This window comes from Telmatherina bonti (genome assembly GCF_933228915.1).
Source record: "Telmatherina bonti genome assembly, chromosome: 6".
Classification (NCBI taxonomy): Eukaryota; Metazoa; Chordata; class Actinopteri; order Atheriniformes; family Telmatherinidae; genus Telmatherina; species Telmatherina bonti.
Window position 1 is genome coordinate 13,778,370 of NC_136624.1, and position 23,489 is coordinate 13,801,858.

At 40.1% G+C, this 23,489-nt stretch overlaps 1 protein-coding gene across 2 annotated transcripts; it reads right to left on the reverse strand.

Annotated features, from left to right (window-relative positions):
• Window positions 1–3,007: 3,007 nt before the first annotated feature.
• sdc4 (syndecan 4) lies at window positions 3,008–22,491 on the reverse strand. Of its 2 annotated transcripts, none has more exons than XM_079242695.1 (5): window positions 22,265–22,491; window positions 7,469–7,661; window positions 7,345–7,388; window positions 7,037–7,235; window positions 3,008–5,645 (listed from the first exon to the last, which is right to left on the reverse strand). In XM_079242695.1, exons 1-5 carry the CDS (start codon window positions 22,316–22,318, stop codon window positions 5,494–5,496), a joined length of 642 nt encoding a protein of 213 aa, XP_079098821.1. In that variant the 5' UTR covers window positions 22,319–22,491; the 3' UTR covers window positions 3,008–5,493. The 2 variants fall into 2 exon arrangements, with proteins under 2 accessions (XP_079098821.1, XP_079098820.1); XM_079242694.1 differs by having other exon boundaries at window positions 7,469–7,664.
• Window positions 22,492–23,489: the final 998 nt, after the last annotated feature.

Consider the following 23,489-nt stretch of genomic DNA (forward strand, 5'->3'; position numbering starts at 1 on the left):
CATAAATATTTGGTTGAAATATTTAGTGTCTGTCTTGTAATAATAATCTTTACTTTATTCTGTTTATCTTTCTTTATGAAAAGGAACAATTGGAACACCCTGAATCCCCCCCTGGGGATGAATAAAGTATCTATCTATCTATCTATCTATCTATCTATCTATCTATCTATCTATCTATCTATCTATCTATCTACCTACCTATCTATCTATCTATCTATCTATCTATCTATCTATCTATCTATCTATCTATCTATCTATCTACCTACCTATCAATCAATCTATCTATCTACCTATCTATCTATCTATCTATCTACCTACCTATCAATCTATCTATCTATCTATCTATCTATCTATCTATCTATCTATCTATCTATCTATCTACCTATCTATCTATCTATCTATCTATCTATCTATCTATCTATCTATCTATCTATCTACCTACCTACCTATCTATCTATCTACCTATCTATCTATCTATCTATCTATCTATCTATCTACCTACCTACCTACCTATCTATCTATCTATCTATCTATCTACCTATCTATCTATCTATCTATCTACCTACCTACCTATCTATCTATCTATCTATCTATCTATCTATCTATCTATCTATCTATCTACCTACCTACCTACCTACCTACCTATCTATCTATCTATGTATCTATCTATCTATCTATGTCAAAAAGAAAAGGAAACATACTAACCACAGTAACTTACTGCAGTACACGAGGCTGCGCTGCTCCCTTCTGACCTCCTTGCGGGTGTCACGTTCCCTACAGTGTCATGGGACACGTGGGATTCACCTCCAGGACTCACCTGTGCCTCTTTGTCTGCCGCTGGCTGTCAAACCCACTAAAGACAAGTCATCAAAGCAGGTTCTTCAGGTCAAAAAAAGCTCTTCTATATGGGCTGAAGTTGAAGTTTGTGACTGAAGATGCTTCTTATTTATAATAATATTCAAGCTTGTTGTTGTTTTCCTTGTTATACTGGTTCTTTTCTGTACAAGACTGTATGGTAAGCCAGATGCTGCCTCCAGGTCTGTAAAAAATAAGCCGATGATAAAGTGCAATAAAACTTCATTTCCTGTGGCGCACCAGCTGAACCATGTGGTTTCACTTACAAGCAGAGGTAATTCCAGAGTCTCTAGAGAGCCTATCACACACACACACACACCCGACTAGCTCATCAACCATGTATAAAGATGAGCGATAACCAATTAACACTATTTACTAATAACAATATGGAAATGAGATGTGTTGCTCCCATCAACTTCAAAATATGCAAATATTTGCCATGAAATGGAAAATATTCCATTGAAGGTGTCAGTTTCACCATCTGATGTGCTTTTGATGTTCTACTGGGAATTAAATACAGCTTAATAAGATTAGCAAATCAAGTTTTCCTTTTATTTTCATTTTAAAACAGCATCCTGCCTACTTTAAAACTGCAGTTGTAAAGCTGCACTGAAAACAAGCCCAAACAGATTTGAAATATCAACAAAGAGGCATAAAATAACAAGACCAAAACAGCAAAAAAAAAAAGAAAAAAAAAGGGGGTTTCGCCCAGCCCTCCGCTTTTTAAATAAACCTCTTTAGTGAAAGAGTCAATGACGTAACGTTAGCTGATATAAAGATATGGCAGATTGGACTTCTGGTAAAAATATTTTAACACTAAAACTGTGTTTGTAACCTGAGGAGTGACTTTCCAGTAAGTGAATAAGACCACTCCTGAATGAGGTGTGTGTCGTTGCTGGCATCTGTAAAGATTCAGCTGACATGTTGCAGCCTGTCAGCCTCTATGCTGCTGTGAAAAACACAAGCATGGCCGAAACCTCGATAAATTCAGCACTGCTGGGAGCGTTCCAGCACAAACATTTCATACATCATCCTTTTACACCCAGTGTTACAAACACACACTCCTTTTCTTTCATTTTAAACCACACACATGCAAAGGTTGAATCATAAAGGTCAAGAAGGGAAACTTTCAAAGTTGTTTGTTCAGGTGGAGGTGGAGCACTTTCATCTGCTTCCACCCAGCACACACACACTGGTTCTGCTAATGTGTGTGTTGAGCAGGTTATAGTCTGACTTCTTCACTTTGGGTCTCTCAGCTCAGAAAGGTGTTTCTGGTTTTAATGTTCATTCCACAAAAATATCCTGAGAAGATTATCCAATTAAGATGAGTGGAATATCACATTTGAATCCGCCCTCTTTTCCTGTGTTATAAAATCTATTTACATCCCTGCTGCTCTTATGAAACGGCAATCGCATATGGATAATGGAAACATGGAGGGAAAAAATGGCATTAATAAAATATAATTAGCAACTCCTTCCTGGTACTCTTTTTTTTTTTTTTTTTTTAAATACACAGTTTCTGCATTCTGATTAGTTTTTCTTAGATAATGAAATGTTTATGTTTTGTTTGTTTACTTGTGTTTATTTCATTTTAAGAGTTCGACCAGACTTTTTTTTTTTTCTTAAAATGTTCATAAACCCAAAAAAAGTTGTCACTTTGAATCTGCCATAAAATTGAACAAGTGTTAGCATCCTTGGAAACTACAAAACAACACTAAATCTATTACAGTTTGGCAGGCTGATTAGTTTACGGTTAAATGGAGTCACATCTGCACAACAGCCATGACTGCCTTCCTCAGTCAGGACAACTGAAGTGGTGCATTACCCACAATTCAACTCAACTGTTTCTCATCCTGCAAATACATTTCCTTACAAACGTTAGATTACATTAAAAACTGGCTTTTGCAATAATGACCAAGAAGAACTTTTAAAATAAAAATAAATCCACCAAGATCTCCTTACGTTTTGCATGCACTTTTATAGTTCAGAAGCTACCCTGCGTTTTATTGCTAATTATTAACAGCATTTCCCAGCATTAACTTGTAAGAAAGAAAGAAAAAAAAATTGTCTCTCATTTAATTTTGAAGCGAGCAAACAGGAGAGAAGACAAAAAAATAGGAGGACAAAGGGAACTTTAACATGTTAATGTGCATAAAAATAGCTTTATTTCCAATAATAAAATCAGAACCTACATGCAGAAACCAATGATTCATTGGCTTCTCCACTCCATTGGTGATTCACATGTGGTGTTTGTGACATTAAGCAGCAGAACATTCTCTCCCGTGTTAACCGACCAGACCTGGGGCAGACTACGACTTTTTTTTCCTCCTTTGTAATCTCTTCGGATTCTTCCTCAGCCTGGTGTCGAGGTCAGCTTGAGACTCGCTGACACTTTATCAGAACCTCCTTGATTATTTTTGGTGTCATGGAAAGTAACAGCGCCAAGCTTCTTTGACCAACTGGTTGCGCTTGTTGGTGGGGACCTGATCTTTCCACACAGACATTTAACAGGAAATTTATTTTTATTTTCTCCCCCCCATGAAGGAAATAAAATGAAAGCTTCCCACACTAACCATAAATAAAATCAACCCAAGGTCTGCTAATGTCAACACGGCTCATCGCAAAACATCCCCTGAACGAGATGAATACCAACCACATTATCAATCCTTCTACAAAGAAAAAAGAAAAAAAAACACATAAATACAAAGGAAAAGAAAGTCTAGAAGATAATAGAAACTCTTACAAAAACTATTTTGTCTCTGAAAATTTCAAACTAGTGTATATAAAACTTTTAAAATCACATATACAACAGCTTAAAAGGGCAAAACAACCCAACCTGAAAGAATGCAATAAAATAATTTGACAGTTAAATTAATATTTAAAAAAAAAAGGGGTAAATCTACCAGAGGAAAAAAAACAAAAAAACAAAACAAAACAAAAAAAAAACAAACAAATGGGAAAACATTGAGGAGCGTTAGTATCAAAACTTTACATTTACAGTGAATCACATGAACGTTAATGCGCGGGAAACAAAGAACTATTTGGCATTTAAATATTTGGTAAATATTTCAGTCACCAGGAAGCGGCGATGTACCAACTTTATATCTTTTTGATGTTTATTAAATGACTATTTACAGATGGTTGGTGGAGCGGTCCAATAAATGAGAGTCAATCAGACCGATCCAAAAAAAAACAAAACAAACAAAAACAGTTGTTAAGCTTATCGGACGAAAAAAAGAAAAAAAAAAAAAAAAAAAGAAACAAGGAATTCTAAAAAGCTGTCTAGCGAAAATAAAAACGTTTTAATTTTTTAAGGTGTGTGCAGGAAACATAAGGCTACAGTTAGCTTAGCCTAGCTTACCTTCAAACTGACTGAAACATGTGGACACAGCTGCCGCAATCTGTGTACTGGCACCTCTAAAAACTTTATTTTAAAAAAGTACCGATTATGAAGTATTTATGTCACAGCAGCTTTTTCTGTGCACAATTCGAATTCTGTTTTCAGACTCAATGCAAGAAAAGAAAGAAATCCAGGCCTTTTTTTTTTTTTTTTTAAGTTCACACCGCTAACAGCTGTGGATGAAAACGACCTGAAGTCGTCATAGCAACTGCTTAAATCCAGCCGTTTCCCTCTGTTTATGTTAAGCTAAGCAGCCAATGTGCTTGTGGAAGAATTTTCCCCGAAAATGTAAGTCTGCGCTCCTTTAAGTTCACTCAGACTCGTCTCAAAACTCCCACCGGAGGCACAGCAGCTGGAAAAGGCTTCAGAAGGTTTTCCTGTTGTGACCCAGATCAGACTGCATTTGTGAATTTTTTTTTCCCCAGGTTAACTGGGCTGAACCTATCTGCTGCTACGTGCCTGAACTCTGCCCTCATGAGGGGGGAAAAAAAAAAAAAAAAAAAAACATGCCAGGAGGCATCAGAAGCTTGTTTTAATGAACTCTGCTGAAGGTTTACAGAACATCAACAGAGTGTTGTTACAGGGCAGAAACAGAACCAGCTTTCCCTCTTCTGGGACTTCAGGAACAGCAAATCATTCAAATTTACATGACTGGAAATATAAATCACATGTAACGGATGGCAGAGCCTCAAAGAGTCATGAAGTCTCTTTAGAAGAAGAAAAGAAAAAAAAAAAAAAAAAGATTTCCACTTGCTGAATCGTGTGCTGCGAGAGCATAAAGCTGCAGACGGAGAGGAAGATGAGGAGAGAATAAATAACGGGGATGTTAGTGTTTAACTGGTGGAAAGGAGGACGAGTTCTGTTGTTTTTGTCCGTCAACACAGAGGGAACGAGAAAAAAGAAAACAAACGTACAGGTGACACGGCGTACCGCAGCTGAAACAGTCACTCCTGCTGCTTCTTCTCCAAGCAAACGCCTCCGATTGGCTGAGAGAGCACCAGTAATATTAGTACACATCAGTAGGAGGAGTCAGTCAAACGATCGTTGGTGGGCTTCTCTCCTGATTCACCGCTCCTTACCCCACGGAGGCAAAACGAGGAGGTGCGATGATTATAATGATGAGGCACTGTGAGGCCTAACGTCGGCCTGATTGAGTTCAAGGGGAGTGAGGTGTATGTGTTTTGTGTGTGGGGGGGTCAGGAAAGCGGAGGAGGGTGGAGTTGGTTGGAGGTCAGGGTCTATGCATAGATCTCTGTGGTGGGTGCCTTCTTATAGATGGGCTTCTTCCCCAAGTCGTAGCTGCCCTCGTCCTTCTTCTTCATGCGGTAGATGAGGAGGAGGATGAGGAGAATAGCGAACATCAGGCCGACAGCACCTCCTGCGATCAGAGCTGGAAGAGAACAGAGAAATCAGTGATTGTTTTACTTCGTTTGTAAACTTTTGTTGAAGACGAAAGCTCAGCAAAAGCCTTTTAAAAATCAGCTTCAGACATTTTTAGACACAGAGTGAAGAAGTCAGTTTGGTTTTCAAACCTCTGCGTTAGCGTTTAATCATCTCTTTTCCCATCCTCAACCTTTTTCATGATTTAAATCTTCCATTTTAATGTCTCCATTGGTGAATACGCCTCTTCATTAGCGCTTCATGAGTTAAGGTGTACCTCAGGGATCCATACTGGGTCCAGCCCAAACCTCTAAACCTGCAGCTCAACATTCCCACATTAAGATCTAAAGTCCTCTAAATCCCACCTGAAAACTTCAGCTCCGTTGGAGCCCTGTCAGGTGGTTTGTTGGTAGGCCTGTCGCAATAAGCTATAAATCGATTGATAACACGATAAGAAAAAATGTTCGCAATAAGTTTGCCGGACGCAATAATTTTCATTTGTCTCTCTTTTCTCATGTCATATTTGTTTTAAGACAATATTAACTAAACACGGCAATACAACAAGTGTCCATCTGCACTTAAAACTGCAATATTCCCAGCTGTGAAAAAAGACCTTAACAAGCTAGCTCCATGTTCCTGACAGTTCACGATCCCTGAGGTGTTTAACTGACAGATTAAATACAAACAGGACAGTGCAACATGGCGTGCACTCAGACAGCATGGCTGGTATAGCGATGCTGCCCTTTAAAATTGTTAAAAAGGCGACATTTTGAAAAATGTTGCATTTACAGCCAGTATGAATCACCTGGATGAACATACATGTTACAAACGGCATTTCCACAACTTTACAATGACAAGAAAAATGACATACTGAAGGCGATCAAAGACAATGAATTTTACCATTCTACCTCTGGTCAAGTTCAAACATGTCCCCTTATATGAGCTTTACCATTGACTATGTAACTTTGGTACATCCTGTTTAGGGACCATATGTTCCACATTGCCAAAACCCCCAGGAGAAATCCTGATCTGTTTTAGCAGACTGGGAACTGGATGACCATAAACTAGTCTGCACATCGAGCTAAATGTTCTTTAGAAACTAAAGTATGTTGATCTTTGAATTGTTGTACTTGCATTATTATGGCATTTTTTGTTATTTTAGCTGAAAATGGTCTCAAAATGACAATAATAATTGCTCAGCGCAATATTATCGCCTATCGCGATAATTTCTGAGACAATTAATCGCATGACAAAATTTGTTATCGTGACAGGGCTTTTTGTTGGTCTGTAGTTAACTTCCCACTTGTTTGCTGTTATATCTTACCAGTTAAATTGTAAAATGCAATAAGACATTTAATCACACGCAGCTCTTTCACCGTGTGTTCATCGACCCAAACTGACCTGCGAGGACTTCCGTCTTGTGAAAGATGCTGTCATCACCACGGGACATGAGGACGTTAGACGGGTTCTCCTCACCAGCGTCGGGAACTTTATTCTTCTGCAGAGGAATCTCATTGCTATTCTGAACGCTTTCCAACTCGTTGATGGTTGGTCGGACTGGGCGGTCCAGCTCGGGGATCTTGTTGTCGTTGGCATCAGGCTGCGAAAGAAAGAATACGTGAGAACGCCGCAGGATAAAGAAAAAAAGTTACAGTTTTTAGAAAGTGGAGCCGAGAATCAGAGGTTGAAGAAGAGGACTTAAACCTCACCTTGACTGAAGGCCTGGTCTCGGCTGCAGGCGACACAGTTGCTTCTGAGGAAAGATGCAGATTTTCTGATCAATTTAAAACAGAGAGTTTCCATAGAAACACAAGTTTATTTCTGAGGACCAACCTCCATCTCCAGATCCTGAGAATTCGTTGTAAACATCATCGTCGTATTCTGAGTAGTACTCATCATCGTCATCTGTGAAGCCGAAGTCGGAGCCATTTGAGGATTCTCCCGATGCCTCCAGGTCTCGGTCACGTGTTGTCGAGGTAACCGTCTGTGTGGTCTTCATGGGCATCCATGTCTCCGTCTCCCTCACCTGCTGGGACACCAGAGGAAGAAGGGGTTTAGAGAAAACGATCACCGCTGCAACCTGTCAAATTTTTTCTGTCCATTTCAGGCAAATTTCTGGATCCAATCCAGTGTGTGACAAGAAAACCTTCCACTGACTGCTGGCAGGACTGGTTTCAGACAAACTGTCCCACTTTGTCTGAGCTGGTCAGGAGAAACCAACTGGAGTTTATCTTCTCAAACAAGACGTGAAAACATCTGATGGAAAACGGACATCAAAGTACGAATCGAGAGAACTTTTCTCGTTTAGGTGGGAAATTTAAAGGCATATTTCCACAGTGTATGTGATGGAAAACACCGGAGTGGCGTACCGTGTCAGCTGACCTGTGGACCAACACCAGAGAGCGTGCGTTCCTAGTCTAACCTTCAGCACAACCCCTTTTTATAGTCGGGGAAAAAAACTGACAATAAGGACTTTCCATAGCAACCACTGATTTGTTTTCATCACCTCTGTTAATTTTAAAATTGAGAATAATCAGTCATCATTTTTGGTCCAAATATCTCATCAGATTACATTAAATATTGTATATTCTGAATACATACTCTGTTTTTATCTCTGTGATGAAAATATTTACTGATATGTGTCTGATGAAGGACATCATGTTGCTCAAACTCTCGAAGAAAAACGGATGTATAAGCACCATAATGGGTATTAGTGATGGAGAAAACTAAGCTGAGACGAATGTTTTGAGTTATTTCTCCACATAAAGGACTTGAGGTGGATGAAAAAAAAAGACAATGTAACTGTTAAAAACAAAGGTGTCAAAAGATGAACACGAGGTAAAACCAACCTTATTTAATTCACCATTCACTCGCTCCAAAAGCTCACTGAACGGGATTAAAACACACACCTCCATCAGCCTAATTACCATGAACTCGCATACAGAGTTAATCAGCATTAAGACTAAAACCAAACAGAGGGCCAGGCCGGAGAAACCAGGACAGATGAGCTTCAAACAACAAGAGTATCCTTCATCATCAAACGTTTTCATAAGACAAATCCAAGCAGTAATAAACAGATTCATTTACAGTTTAAATAAAAACACAACTGATCAGAAACTTGACAAGCCATCAATAATCCAGACTTGAACCTTTCATTTCACTTTACCAGTTTTAGTTTCGCTCAATCTAAGATCATTTACAAATGAAAAGAAAGAAAAGATTGACCAATTTTAGACTGTTTTTGGAGTTTTCTAACAAACTGAAAGCGTGTTTCCTTATTTCTATTCAATGACTTAATAAACTAACAAAAACATTTTCTTTTCAGATATTTTTCTGATCAGGAAAGACATTTATTTATTTTTATTGATTCTAAGCTGTCGGGCTTCAGCTACGTGAATTATAGGACGATTTATGACTGATCTGTTGTGTCATCTTTATTTTTTAGAGCCTTTGGTAAATTCTACGTGCATGAATGAACAGAAAGAAGTTGTAGATGTTTTCAGTCGGTGCGATCAGAGAATCGAGCTGTTATCTTTTATCAGAGCCGATGGCCGCCGCTGCGCTCTGACCTCATGACATCACGTTCATGAGAAAATCTGCTAACTTGATTTTCCTGAGAAAAAACAGCTGACCGCAAATCCTGCTGGGTTGTCCCATCCTCTTCCCTCCCCTCCATCACACTCCTCATAATTACTTCCATCTGAGTGCTGTGACTGGGGGGTGGGGGGGGGGATTTGAAGGGTTAACTGGTGGCGGTGCCTGCCCAGGCCTCCCAGCATTAAGTGTGTGTGTTCCCAAATACTTGGCATAGTAACAGTGTGTGTGTTTGAAGGTAATCCTCTCAGCCTCTGCCTTTAAAAGTGGCCTGCAGAAGAAGGGAGGGGGAGGCGCCCCATTGTGACTGCACAAGGGCCTCAAACAAAGGCGGCCATTTTACTGTGACTGCTTGCAACAAGGTGGGCTGATGAGGACTCTGCATGTGTGTGATCCTTCTTTCTTTCTCTTCTGTGTGAAATTACTCCCCCTGTCCCCAATTTAATTATACTTTGCTGTGTGTGTCTGTGTGTTTAATTACCAGGAGGTAATGAAGAAGAAGAAAAAAAAAAAACCCTGAATCAGTTTCTTGCCTGATCACCAGGAAAAAGAGGAATGAACATTCCCAATCCCGACTATCTTTAGTCTGACTCATGAAGATCGAGGAAATTTGATTCATGCTGTAAAAAATGTTTCTGGTTCCGCGTCCAGCTGGAACGTGTCTACTGAGTCACTGTACAGGAATCCAGCCAGCAGGTACGGCAGCGTGAGTCACATTTGGTTTGGCCGGGAGAGGAACACTTCAATCATCCCCCCCGAGGCCTGTTTTACTTCAGTCTGTGGTTTCAAACGAGTTTAAAGGCCCAGAAAACACTGATGTAAAGCTTCTGACAGTAAACATCCGTGGTGATCCGACAGCTTTGGTATCTGACTCCAAGGCTTTGTTTTGTTTTGCTAAATTTATGCACACAAAGGACCTATTTGAATTAGTTCCCTATCTAAAGGTTTTTCCCCACTTTACCCCATTTGTTTAGTTCAGCTTTTATGTTTTTGTTTTTTTTGTATTTGGGAATAACAGCGCACAAACAAAATAAAAAATTTATAAAATTTTGGGCTACAGTTGTGTGTGTGTGTGTGTGTGTGTATATGTATATATACATATATAAAAAGCAATAGCCCAATTTATTTGTACTTTAATATTGTGATTCAGCAATGTTTTGACCTGAACTAACCTGGCTGAACTAATCTTCTCTGGATTTATTCAAACTTTGAGAAAACCTCTCAGCTTATTAAACACAAACGTTATTTTTCAAATAAACAATTTAAGTGTGGACGTTTGAAATCCTGACTTTTGTTAAGTTATTGAGTTTAAACTCTTGTTGGATTTGACTTCAAAATGTCAGAGAAAATCAGGTTGAATTCCCAGAAAAGCTGATGTGTTCTTCTTCGGCAGTGTCAACAAGGCCTTTAACCCCTCCGTTATGAAACCTGGATGTTCGTTTGGAGCACGCAAGGCCTGTCCCAACGGGCCGACTTATTCATAAGGAGATGAAAAGATGAAACTTCCTGGAATGTAAAAAGAAGTGACGGTAACTCTGGATTTACGGTCAAATGAAGGAAATATTCCATCTATATGATCAAACTCTGAGGAAACTGAGCTGAAATGGGATTTGGGCCAAGTCTCGGTCCACAGGGACAAAAAACAAGCTCTCTCTGTTCTGATCCCGAGAATGTAATCGGAACGATACAAAGTTTGGCTCAAGTCTTTGGAAGTCCTGAAAGCGTCTCCACAGAGGTCGGAAGTTATGCACCGCTCCACAAAACCAACACAAATATGTACATTTAACTTGAGCCCCATCTGAACCGGCAGAGACAGAACACCGAGTGCCTGAACTGAGCTTGCATAACTGAGTCAACATGAAACGCCGCTCTAACAGGCTGGTTTAACTGCAGCCTGTGGCCGCGCTAACGGGCGCCATCTGACTGTCTCAGACGTTCCTCAACATGAAATTTCAAACTCAGAATTTTCACTTCATCTAAGAAGTTAAACGCCGCCTGTTTATTGGTAATCTTAAAACAATCTTCTCGTCTCGCTCCAGACCATAATGGCTTCTCTGTCCCGTAAATCCGTCTCAACTGGGACTTTAATCGCCCTCCTTTTTATGCATCCTGCATTAACTGACTGCATGAGTAACCAAACATGATTGTTACCATGGAAATGTTGCAACAAACAACATTTCCTCCGTTCTGCATGCAGAGACAAACAGCAACACAAAGTCTGGCGGTGTGATTTACAGAAGAGCGCTCTGTGGTCGAGGGAGGAGCCCAAAAACATGGAAACATCCTGGAAAATTGATTCCTGCCAGCCGGCTTTGTGACGTTGTTTACAGTGTATAAAAAAATAAAACTTTATCCTCCACTCTGTTTAATGTGCAACATCTGATAAGAAGCCAGATGTGGATCACAGCCAAACCAGAAGGTTCCTGCCAGCCAGATGGATTTAATAGTAGTAATAATAAATAAAAAAAAAAAAAAGAAAAAAAAAAGAAATAGGAAAGCTATATCTCTGTTTGTGGCCTGCGATGGAGGCACAATGGATCCATTGGACAGAGAGGCTTAAACTTCTTCTCAGAACTAAAATCGGTTGTTCCACCAACTTCTGCCAGCTGTTGCACCTCTAGTAAAAACATTGATCATCGCTCAGATAAACTTTTATCACAGGAACTCTCAGCCCGCCGTAAAGGTCCGACTCATCAGCTGAACAAAGCGGCTCATTGTTTAAACCAAAGCCTCTTAATTGCAGAGCTCATTTGGCCTCCCCATGTCGAAGCAAAAAACTGCCGGCGATCTTGTGACCCAGATTTCATGACATGAAAAAAGACAGGATCTGAATTACAAGGAGTGTTAAAGAAAAGGAGGAATACCAACAGAGACGAGGCAGCTGAAGACAGAGATTCACTTCATGCAGAGAAAAGGAAACTAATATCAGAGGAGTAGATGACAAATGTTGCCGAGCTGCCTAGCTTAAATATTAAGACCTACTTAAACATTCCCCATGTATTACACAACAAACTAGTGCTAAACACGCCCATGTCCTGGTCATATCGGTACTTTTCTGGGTTTCTCTGCTTTCTTTCAGAACATTTCCCGTCTCTGCAGGCTGATTTAATGTAGTTCTGATTGGAAATGTTGTAGCTTGATAAAAATCTGCTCCAGAGTTCAGTCCAGTTTATAAAAAGCTCTGAAATGTTTGCTGCCTTTCTGGTTTTTTCCCCTTCAATGAAGTCATGCCACATCTGGTCTACAGAGGATAAACCTGTTTTATGCAGTTCAGTCAACAGGTGGCACTGTAGCTATGTTCCACATTGAATTAGATTACCTGTATAAGTCGATTAATAATATGATTAATTAATCTTGTAGTTCCCTTATTGTGGTCACTTGATACACAACGTCATGTCGGAATAGCATCCGCAGTTCAGCACAGAACCAAAGTTCCAGCTTGTGTTGCTTGTTTTCGTTCTGCTCGAGTTACAGAAGAAATTAAGGGGAAATTAAGGCAGAGGAAGTTATTTCCTTCAATCAAAGTATTAAGTCATTCCTGTCAGATATCTGTGATTACAGGAATAACAAGAAAGAAGAGCTGGAACACTGTGGAGGACGTGTCTCCAGCCTGGAAAGCAGAACATAAAATGTTGCAGTGAAAGAAGGAAATGAATGGAAGATGTATCACCAGGATAACCAGGAGCTTTCTGACCTAAAAGTAAATGCTCAGTAGTTTGGCGAAATGATGTTAACGGTGACTAACGCAACATTGATTTATTTATTACATTGGACCTAACCAGGGCTTTAAGCAGCGTTCACTGAACATTATACAGATTATTTCAGCCTCCAGCAGCAGCTAATGTGTTTAAGCAGAGCTGGAAGTCAAAGCTAGCTATACGTTCTCCATGTGTTCTTTGTCTCCATGTTTCAAAATTCCAAGAAAAACTCAATTTTATAACAATAAACATGTAGAATTCCCCTCAAGGCCAGTGGTTCTGTAGCCTTTTCCAGCAGTTTTCTCTGAGAGAAAAACCCTAAATTAACACATAGGATTTTTATTCTTTACAGAGCAGGGTGGATTTTTGTTACTTTCTTTTGTTGTTATATTTTGTTATGTGATTTTACACATTTATGGTGTTGTGAAAATCAATTAATGCGTAAAAATCATAGTAACGATAAAATCCTGAATTTTTCTCCGACAGTAATCGTACCATGAAACCTCCAGTCATGACATCCCTATTACCTTGAAGGTGGCGATAGAGAGTCTGTCATGTGATCAATGCTTCACTAAAAGCATTTACATTCAGCCCAAAAATCAAATATTTACAAATAAGAAAAAGTTTGTCTCAAAATACACGTTTTCCAATCAACAGTGTCCAGATCCCCCAACCGTTCAGTGAAACGTCCTTTCTGTGGATGCCAAACAATGACAGCTGATGCCTCAGAGAGTATCAATAACCAAGGTAACTGGGGTAAACCTCCGGTAGCCTGCCTTCATTAAACCCGGGAAACAATCCCTCCATCTGCCGCTGCAGAGAGGGGCATCTGGTCCATTCACATGGCGCCGTGGAGGAGGTACGGTGTGTGAAAGGGCAGAAAGGAAACACCAGCATGCAGGAATGTGCGTCTATGTGCTTTGTGATGGCCAATGTCACATGACCAAGTTGTTTTCTAAGCTGTCAACATCTAAGCTGAAACATCCAACTCATATTCAATTTTACTCTCAAGAACAAGTAGCAGAAGTTTTCCTTTTCCTTTTCATCCTCAGCTACATCAATCAGAGCCCCCCTCCACTACCTGCTGCTCACATGCTGGAACCAGCAGGATTCGTAGCATGGATTGTGTCACCTCATCTGCTTGGAAGATTGTACTTCTGACCCCTGAAGCAACATTTCAAAGGACACACTCCACACTTCAGTTTCCATCAGACGCCAGCCCACACCAGGGTTGTCATGGTTACTTGGTTTCACAATTAATCATGTTATTAAAACAATACGATTAGAAGATCTCTCAACATCGTTACTTTTAATGAAGAATTAACCGCATGATTCCCTCCAAAGTAATGCATTAAATTTCTTCAGTTACAAAAAGAAAATAGACCAATGTTTCCGTTTTGTGGGAAACTTCACCATCTTGTAGAGCAGGACAGCTTTAAACCAGTGCGCAATAGTCTGGAAAAGAAACTATATTTATTTCAGATTCATGGTCTGCTCATTTCTACTGTCCCGGGGTTTAAAGAAACTGAAGTTTTCCAGCTAAAGGACAGCTGGGAGACAAAGCTAGCCAAATAAAATAATAGGCAAACTAAATTCTCTTGTCAGATTAAGAAAGACAAGAAATCAAAACCATTTTTATGATGTAGAACCCTATAGATAGAGGTCATGCAGTCTTTTCTGCATGTTAATATGCAGCATTTATCGTTTACATGACACTGGCGGTTTAGGTTACTTTCCCGTGTTCCTACAGTCTGTTAGACCGTTAGGCTTACATAAGCGATTTTACACATTTATAGACACATATAATGAAATATAAATATTTTACCTTTATATATTACATGTGTATTTTATTTATGTAATTATACGTTATCACGAAATCCCCTAGTTTCTATCAGAACTAGATTTGATTCACAGTGCTGATCCATTTCAATAAGTTTGATCTTTTAGTATCTTCTGCCCTTCACAGGCCTCACTCGTCAGCTGATCAACACCTTGAACAGTTGAACAGAGCCCTGCTCTCTCACATAGACACTCCTACCTTTGCCTTTTGCGCTGACAGCCGAGCTCTAGATTCCTTCTACCTACGCCTGTCTATCTATAGCAGCGTTTCCAGCTACCAGTACCATGTGAGTCAGTCACACCGTCCTGATCCTGTCAGGATCACAGAGGACTACAGATAAATAATACTCTGACAATATTGAGAAGGTACATGTTGGCTTGCTTTCCATTTAAAAAGAGGAGCAGGTCTGAATCCGCTTTGTTCAGAAACCTTAATTTCATTTAAATTGTTAACATGAATAAAATTAGTAAAACTGGTCCTCTGTAATCAGACTGCTAATGCCTGAAAAACATGGCTGCTATTTAGATTTTCTGATCTGGAGAAAATAGATCTGATACAAAACAAATATATAAAGGTTTCACTCAAACTTCCTGGGAATTTAAGACAGAGCGGTAGCTGTGTGGAGCAGAGCGCCAGCTGGGCAGCAGACTGTTGATTCAGCCTCCGCTGATAAGCCTAATTGAGGTTTGATGAGCACCTCCTGTGGGAACGTCTGATCTTATCCAAGCAACCTTTATTGGTCACTTCCTCCTGCCGATGAGCCCATCCAGCCATGCCGATGGGATGATTCCCCATTACTGCCAAATCCAGGACTGATGGAGAAGTAAGCCAAAATGCCTGCCGCCAGACTCACTGAACATCTTCCATTCTTCTTCTTCTTCTTCTTCTTCCATCCTCCAGCCTTTTGATGTCTGTCTGGCAGCATGTCGCTGCCTTGGATCAAAGACATTACAGTCCAACAGACCAAATGTAAACGGGGGATTTTATCAGCTGAAAGATGGCCTGCGGCGTTAAAAAGGCAGGAAATAAAAAGAAGGAAAAAAAAAAGCAGGAAAACAAGAAGCACTCAAAGACAAACCAGCTCAGGCAGACATGTGAATATGAATCATCAGAATAAACAACTGAGCTACTGAGACTGATTATTTCTAATGGACAAGTGAAAAAGTCCATCCATTGAATAATACAATAGTAGCCTTTCACTTCCCAAGATAAGCTCATCATGCTGGCCCTGCAGGGCTGATTCAACCTAAACTTCCTTGTTTTGCAGCTTTCCTCTTGTTATAATCACAAATATAACTTATTTTGTTATTAAAATCAAAACGTGGGACCTTCGCCTGGACAGGAACTGCTTTACTGACCTCTTTAGCTAAAATACACAGAAAGTTGCAGGCAAACAAAACCGTTCTACGAACCGAACTTTATAAAGCCCTTTTCATACAAAAGCAGCTCAAAGTGTTTTACACTCGTATTTTTGTGGAAGAGGTTGACTAAATATTTAACAGTGCATTTAATCAGTTTTTTCTCAAATACTTGTTCAGTTTATTTAATAAACATCTGCAGTGGATCCTAAATGTTGACTTTTTTTTCCCCCTTTTCCATTATGATGATCATGCTTTAATCACTTAGCTGCAGAGGTTGTTTTATCATTATTAGTATTTTAGGACAAGGATTTTTTTGACAACATCATACTGTGTTTTAGCTCAGATAAATCTGTGACAAGGTTGATCTGGGCGCCTCTCCGTGATCCCACCATTTCTGCTCAGCTAATCCAACATAAATAGACACCATTTTTTCTCCCCACACATGTGGCAACAAAGCCAAAATGTTTCTTTTACAGTAGATAAAAGCAGGCTGCTGACAGGTTGTGCATGAGTGTGTGCTGCCATTCAGTTTTGACTGAAGTCTATTTCCCAATGTGGGTCGACTTGGCTACTCAGTCAGCCGCCACATTCCTGTCCCATCTACAGTGGAGCCAAAACAGTGTGCACACGGGCCAAAACCAGCACAGTTCTGCTGGTTCTGGTCTTTCTAAGTTCATGGACTGGCCTTGAGCCTGCAACAACTGGCAAGAAGATCCAGTCAAAGTATGTTAACATCAGGTTTAAGAAGGTAACAACTCCACAAACACACCACATTGCTGAATTCAGAGGACTCAGAATGCAGGTTTAGAGACTGTGGCGATGGTGGTTGACTGCAGAGAGACGGACCTCACACACACACACACACACACACACACACACACACACACACACACACACACACACACACACACACACACAGAGATGTAACACACACACACACACAGATGTAACACACACACACACACACACACTTAACGACGTGAGACGCACACACCACATCAAAGAAATGCTGCATTACTGAGCGACATTTCTCAGGAAGGACGGTCTAGGATGGAAAAGCCCTCATACCACCTAAAACCATCACATCTTAGCTCTGTGTTAAATTTCCTTAGCTTTCATTTACTGAAAGTGCATTTCTAGAGTAGTAAAGACAAACCACACTGATGCAAAGACTCAACAACCACCTTGTTTGAAAGGGAATTTTGCAAAATGCAAATAAAACTATGCAGACTTACATTTGTGAGGAATCTCAACAATAAGACAGTTTTTCAATCAATCCTCTGTTCAATCAATACATGTTCACCACAAACATGTATGCTATTGCCCAGCCTGACATAATTGATGGAATTGCCTGGATAATATGGAATACGGTGGAATTCAGTCGTATGAGGATGTGATCTCAACCTAGATTTAGTTAGTTCTTCTGTTTTCAGCAACGATGTGTGGATCAACCTGACTTGTTGTCTTAAAGATGATATATTTGTCTTTAACTAAGAACATTTATCATGATTGCCTGGGTATTTTAAAATCAACAAAACATCAAAAATCTAAATTTTCTTTTCTTCAGCTTAGACATTAAAACATAAAACAACAAAACTAGACTGAACTGCATTCTGTATACTCAGGATACAGTGAAAACCAGAGGTGCTTAAGTCCGGTCCTGGAGATCCACAATCCTGCAACTTATAGATGAACCCTTTCACCAACACACCTGGATCACATGACTGAATTCCCTCATCCGCACTTCTGGTAAAATCTTTCTCCCGTTTAGTCTCAATCCACCTAGTTTCGCTAAAATGTTGTCAGATTACAATCAGACATTTTGGTTTAAGAACAACAGTAAAGTTTTTTAAAATAAAAAAAATAAATAAATAAATTGTGGCTATGGTTACTTGATGTTTCTTAATTCTGAGTGGAAGAAAATAATTCAGAATTAAAGTATTCTCTTGAGTTTACATGAAAATAATAATAGTTCTAAGTTGAAGTGTACAGGGAACCAAGTCTGATTAGACGAGAGGCGGATGTGACATCCTGATGTATATATGGAAATAAACTGCACTTCCTGGTTCTATTCTTGGCTAAACCACAAAAGTACCATTTTGAAATGGTACATTTAAAGAAAGAATAAACAAACCACTTACTCTGGATATGAATCTAATTCCAAATGGTCATTTTTATTCAGAATTAGATGTTTACATAATCATTCAATTAAAACTCATGTAAATATGGCCGGTCTCTTCCAGATTACTAGATCCATGCATCCTTTAACAAACTCAGAATAAAGTTAAATACAAATGTCAGATCAGTGCCAGTTTGAACATTAAAGTTAAACTTTAATGAGACATTTTATGTTTAACCAGAAAAAGGTCCAGGAGGGAAGGGAGGGGTTTCAACTTCTGCCCTGAATGTACTCATATAGTTCCCGTTACAACCACCAGAGTATGTAGTGGTTTGAAAGGGGTGGAGGGAGATCAGATTCTCCGCGGCTCGCCATTGCAGGCAGGAAGGGACAAAAAAACCTCCTCTCTCTGTGCCAACATTCCTCGGCCCAAAGGGATTTTATAGACCAGCGGACAGCAATGCAGGAACCATTATTACATCCTAGTCATACTATTTATCATGCTCCCTCCTTCCCCTCCATCTTTTCAACGCGTGGGCTTTTCATTGCACCCCGTCATGCAAAAGAAACAAAAAAAAACTTCCTTTTAAAAAAAAAAAAAAAAACCTGGCTCATTCTCTTGCAAATGATCGGGGCGGGGGGTGTAAATGCAAAACCGGTCACATTCCAACAAGATATAACAAATGGACTCGCCCCCGAAGCTGCAAAGGCAACAAGCCGAGGTTTGCTGCTGCAACATGGATTAACTCCAGACCAAAGAGGATTTCTTTTTTTTTTTTTTTTTCTTGCCCTGATTAACCAGCACGGTCGCCATCTCTGGCACATTTGGTAAATTAATGCCGTCTGATGGTGCTAACTGAATGAAAGCGGTGCAGATTACTACACAATTCAGATAAAAGTTGCCGTAATGGAGTTTCCCTGACTCACAGACCTGTTGGAACTTGTGGCCATACATGGGCAGAAAATGCCGACAGGGGGGATAAAGAAGAAGAAGAAGAAAAAAAGTGAGAAAGAAAGAAAAGCAGTACCTGTTTGGCCCTGTTTCAGCTGGACAAGCTGATAAAACTGTACACGATTACCTGGGGCAGACTTTTGCCAAATGAAGCAATAACTTCCTCATGGTATTCAGTGGATTTGAAATCCAACTCAATCCTCGGATAAAAACATTCCTATCGCTCATGTGGCTTCCAAACAGAAAAAAAAAGAAGAAAAGAAAAAAGAAACCCTTTATGCATTCAGAGCACACTCTATCGTCAGGTAGAGAACATTGTTATCGATTAGGCCAAACCCACATACCAATAATGACCTCAGTGGGTCGGGGGAAGAAAAGGAAGGTGGAGGGAAGGATTGTAGAAGCTCAGGGGGATAAGTACCCATCAAAGGCAAGCAAAGAAAAAAGGTGAACGGACTGGATGAAGGGAGGACTAAGTGGAGAGGCAAAGGCCGGAATCTGGAGCTCATTTAAGGAGCAGGAAAAATAGGAAAGAGCAAATGTGTGGTGGGAAAGCTGTAGGTGTATCCACGCGAGGCAGGGTTAAAGAAGTGTCCCTGTGAAAAGGTCCTGGAGCCCTATTGAGATCCCTCCAAGTGTGCAAAATCCCCAAGAGGGCCGGTCAAGATCACCAAAGGTCACATTCCAGCAGGGAGGAGGAAGAAAAAAAGAAAGAGGAGGAGGAGTGAGAAGCTCCGTGGATCTGAGGAATGTTATGGACTGTAAAGACGAAGTGGATCCGACCGACCTCTACGTTTCCGACACCCACGTTTCATGACAACAACAGGCCAACGGACTAAAAACATGCGTACGTCAGGCATGTCGTCGAACCGGCCATCATGGCTGCTTCACTCTTCACACCATTTGTACAGACCAACTGGGCTGACTGGGAAGAGGAGGAGGGGCAGGGTGCATGTGTTTGCATGTGGGTGGCTTACAGACAAACTGCTACACTCTTCCTGATGAATACTTGCTACTGATCAAAGTAAAAATAACCCAAGAAACACTGACGTTCACATAAGACCATCGACACAGACAAACTAAATCTTATTGTGCTGAAATATGTGTCAGATTCTGACATTTGACAAATAATCAATGGATCTGAAGACACTTATTGCTAAAGCTACACTTTCAGCATTACAAATGAACATTTTGTACGAATTTTGATCCATTTTGCTATTAAGTTAAATGAAACAGTCAGTAGCACAATTCAACTGGAAATGATGACAGTACTGAACTTTCTGAGGGCCGCAGTCCTGCAAGTCTTCAATGTTTCCCTGTTTCAACACACCTGACTCAAAATAATGAGTCACTGAGCAGAACTTAATAGGCTGTTGAGTCCATTTAGGTTGAGTTGGGTGTGGTAAAGCACAGATACACAGAAAACCTGCAGGACTGCAGGTCCTCTCGTGGGACCGAGTTAAACAGTCCTACTATACACACCAAAAGTCTCATTAATATCCAATTTCAATAATATGCAAGGAGATCATAAAGGCATTATAACATGATCAGACACACAAAGTAAAGCATTTTACAAGCTAGTTAGCTCCCAAATTAGCAGCTAATGCTAAGACCATGGGCGCTGCCATGTTCAAAGACCAGATAGTCTGAAATATAGAAAATAAAAGCAATGACTAAAGTTCAGTCATTTACAAACTCTATAAACACGCTGAATGGCTGACTGTCACACTGGAGTCTTGAGTTGGAACACTTTGGTTTGCGTACATGTGTTGTAGAACTCCTGTTTTACTCAATAATAATATTTATTAACTGCAAAAACAAGTCTCAGGAAAATTAGATGACCTGCACAAATAACATTGTTACACAAAAACCTTTTTTTTTCTTTTTAGGAAAAGACAGGATGCTAAGTGGGTTGAGATTTTGTGAATCATTCTGATATTTCTCCCAGGACATGTTTAACTAGGTGGTTTATGTACAAGTGTTGTGACCAGCATTTGAAAGGAACTCCAGAAAATCTCTATCCACTGGTTTTGTGTCTTATTCTTCCTCCAACTTTATTCACAGCCAAATAAAACTAGCCTACACCTCCAGCTGACCAGAAATACACAGACTAGTCCATTCACAGAGCTTTTCTTTCAATTATAAAATATCTTAGTTTGAATCTTAATTTACAACATGGATCATATTTACCACTTGCTGCCATGGTTCCATCTTGGTTTTTCCCATGAACTATCTATCTATGAAAGCAGAGCAGCTTTAAAAAGTCCCACCAGCAGATAAGGATATATATAACATGGATTTTACTGGCTGTGTAACATAATACATGTGTGAATCTAATATGGATGTTAATCCTAAAAACCAAGAATATGGAAGCTCTTTATTAACCATTTGAAATGAATAAAAGAATTTAAAGATTTATAAAACAATAAACCTGATTGAGTTAAACTTCCACACAGACTGAGGCTTGGTGTTTGGAAAATCTCAGCCACTTCCAGAGCCTCAGTACACAAATTCTTTCGACATTAAGTCAACCTTTAGCTTTTGGCAACACAGGAAGTCCCTGTTTAACTCATCCCAAATGTTCCCAAACAGCCTGCTGGAGTGTTTTAGAAAGCAGGAAAAGTGGGGAAGAAAGAAAGAAGTACGCTGAAAACTCCGCTGATTCAGTCAGCAACACACACACACACACACACACACACACACTTCTGGGAGGAAGATCAGTCCAAACATTTCCCAACAAACCCAGTCTTTCACGTAAAAATGAGCAGCGCCTGCCAGCTTTTCCCCCAGTCTGGGCCCCGTATGGGATAATGGCAGCAGGCTGCGGATGCCTGTGAGTTTCTCTTCCCCCAGCTGGAGTTAACAACAAAGCAGTAGCTCAACTAAACAACTACATTTTCTGTTTTAACCAGTTAATCCGGGTAAAATATTTCTCCTCGTGTCAAATCAAAGCTATGTAATGGCTTACAGCTACACGGTCTGCTTGCATAAAACTTCAGCGCCAGAAGAAAGTTTTTTTTTTTTTTTTTTTAGAATAAACTGCGAAATTTATAGGAATAACTTACCGACTCTGAGTAGACGGAGACCGATAACAACAGCACGAGGCAGAGGCTGATCATGGCTGTCCTCTCAGGTGATTAAATACAAAAACCTAAAGTTGAGCACAAAGTTAACTTGGCGGGGATATGTCTCTGGAGGTTTTCTGTGTCGCTGTTGCGTCCAACAATAGTCCAGTAAACGTTTGCGACGTCCAACTCTTGAACGTTTTCTTTCCTTTTTCGCCTCCTTCCAGTGCTGCTAGTCGTCACTGAGGCTCCTCACCGGCACGTCCGCTCATCTATACGCCACGGCGTTTCCTCTCTCCGCCAATCAGCGAGGACTGCAGCTTGGCCACGCCCCCCAACATATAAATAAAGAAAAAATAAAGGTGTGGGGGGCTCAGCAGACTGAGTTTTCACAATGTTTTCTTGCTTTCTGTTTTGTTATGTTTTTGTGAGGCCTGTTTAACTTTAAAATGAAAAAAGTATGACAAAATAGGACAATTTATCCGACCATACCATTACTCTTTTGGTGTTTCTGGCAGGGGTATATGGAGGAGACAGAAGTTGGCGTGAGGTGTCCCATCAATTGAGATCTCCAAGTACAACATCCAACAGTTTAATTTTTAACTTTGGTCAGAATTAGAGTGTGACATATCCAGATTATCGGGTATCTGTCAATCCTTCCATCTCGTGACTATTATCTGGGCTGGGTTGCAGGGGCAGCCTCCTAAGCAGAGAAGCCCAAACTTCCCTCTCCCTTGTCATATTCGCCAGCTCATCTTGAGGGATCCAGAGGTGTTCCCGGGCCAGCTGAGAGATATAATCCCTCCAGTGTGTCCTGGGCCTTTCTTTAGGTCTCCTACCTGAGAGACGTACCTGGAATACCTCACAAGGGAGACGTCCAGGAGGCATCCTAACCAGATGCTCTCGACTACTCATCAGGCTCCTCTTGATATGGAGGAGAGTCTGTACCCCTCACAGATGACTGAGCTCCTCACTTTATCACTAAGGGAGAGCTATGCCACCCTGCAGAGGAAACTCGTTTCAGCCGCTATATATATATATATATATATATATATATATATATATATATATATATATATATATATATATATATATATATATATATATATGTGTGTGTATATATATATATATATATATATATATGTGTGTGTGTGTGTGTGTGTGTGTGTGTATATAAATTACAGATGTGACCCTGCTCACAACGACTGCTATCTATTGTAAAAGA

What these genes read in the sequence shown, in the direction of transcription:
- sdc4 (XM_079242694.1), bottom strand. Translation starts at nt 22,318, where the DNA reads ATGATCAGCCTCTGCCTCGTGCTGTTGTTATCGGTCTCCGTCTACTCA. An exon ending in CTCAGGATCTGGAGATGGAG is followed by an intron (nt 7,389 to 7,468) that starts GTTGGTCCTCAG and finishes ATCTTTCCTCAG; the next exon opens with AAGCAACTGTGTCGCCTGCA. An exon ending in AGACCAGGCCTTCAGTCAAG is followed by an intron (nt 7,236 to 7,344) that starts GTGAGGTTTAAG and finishes TTTCTTTCGCAG; the next exon opens with CCTGATGCCAACGACAACAA.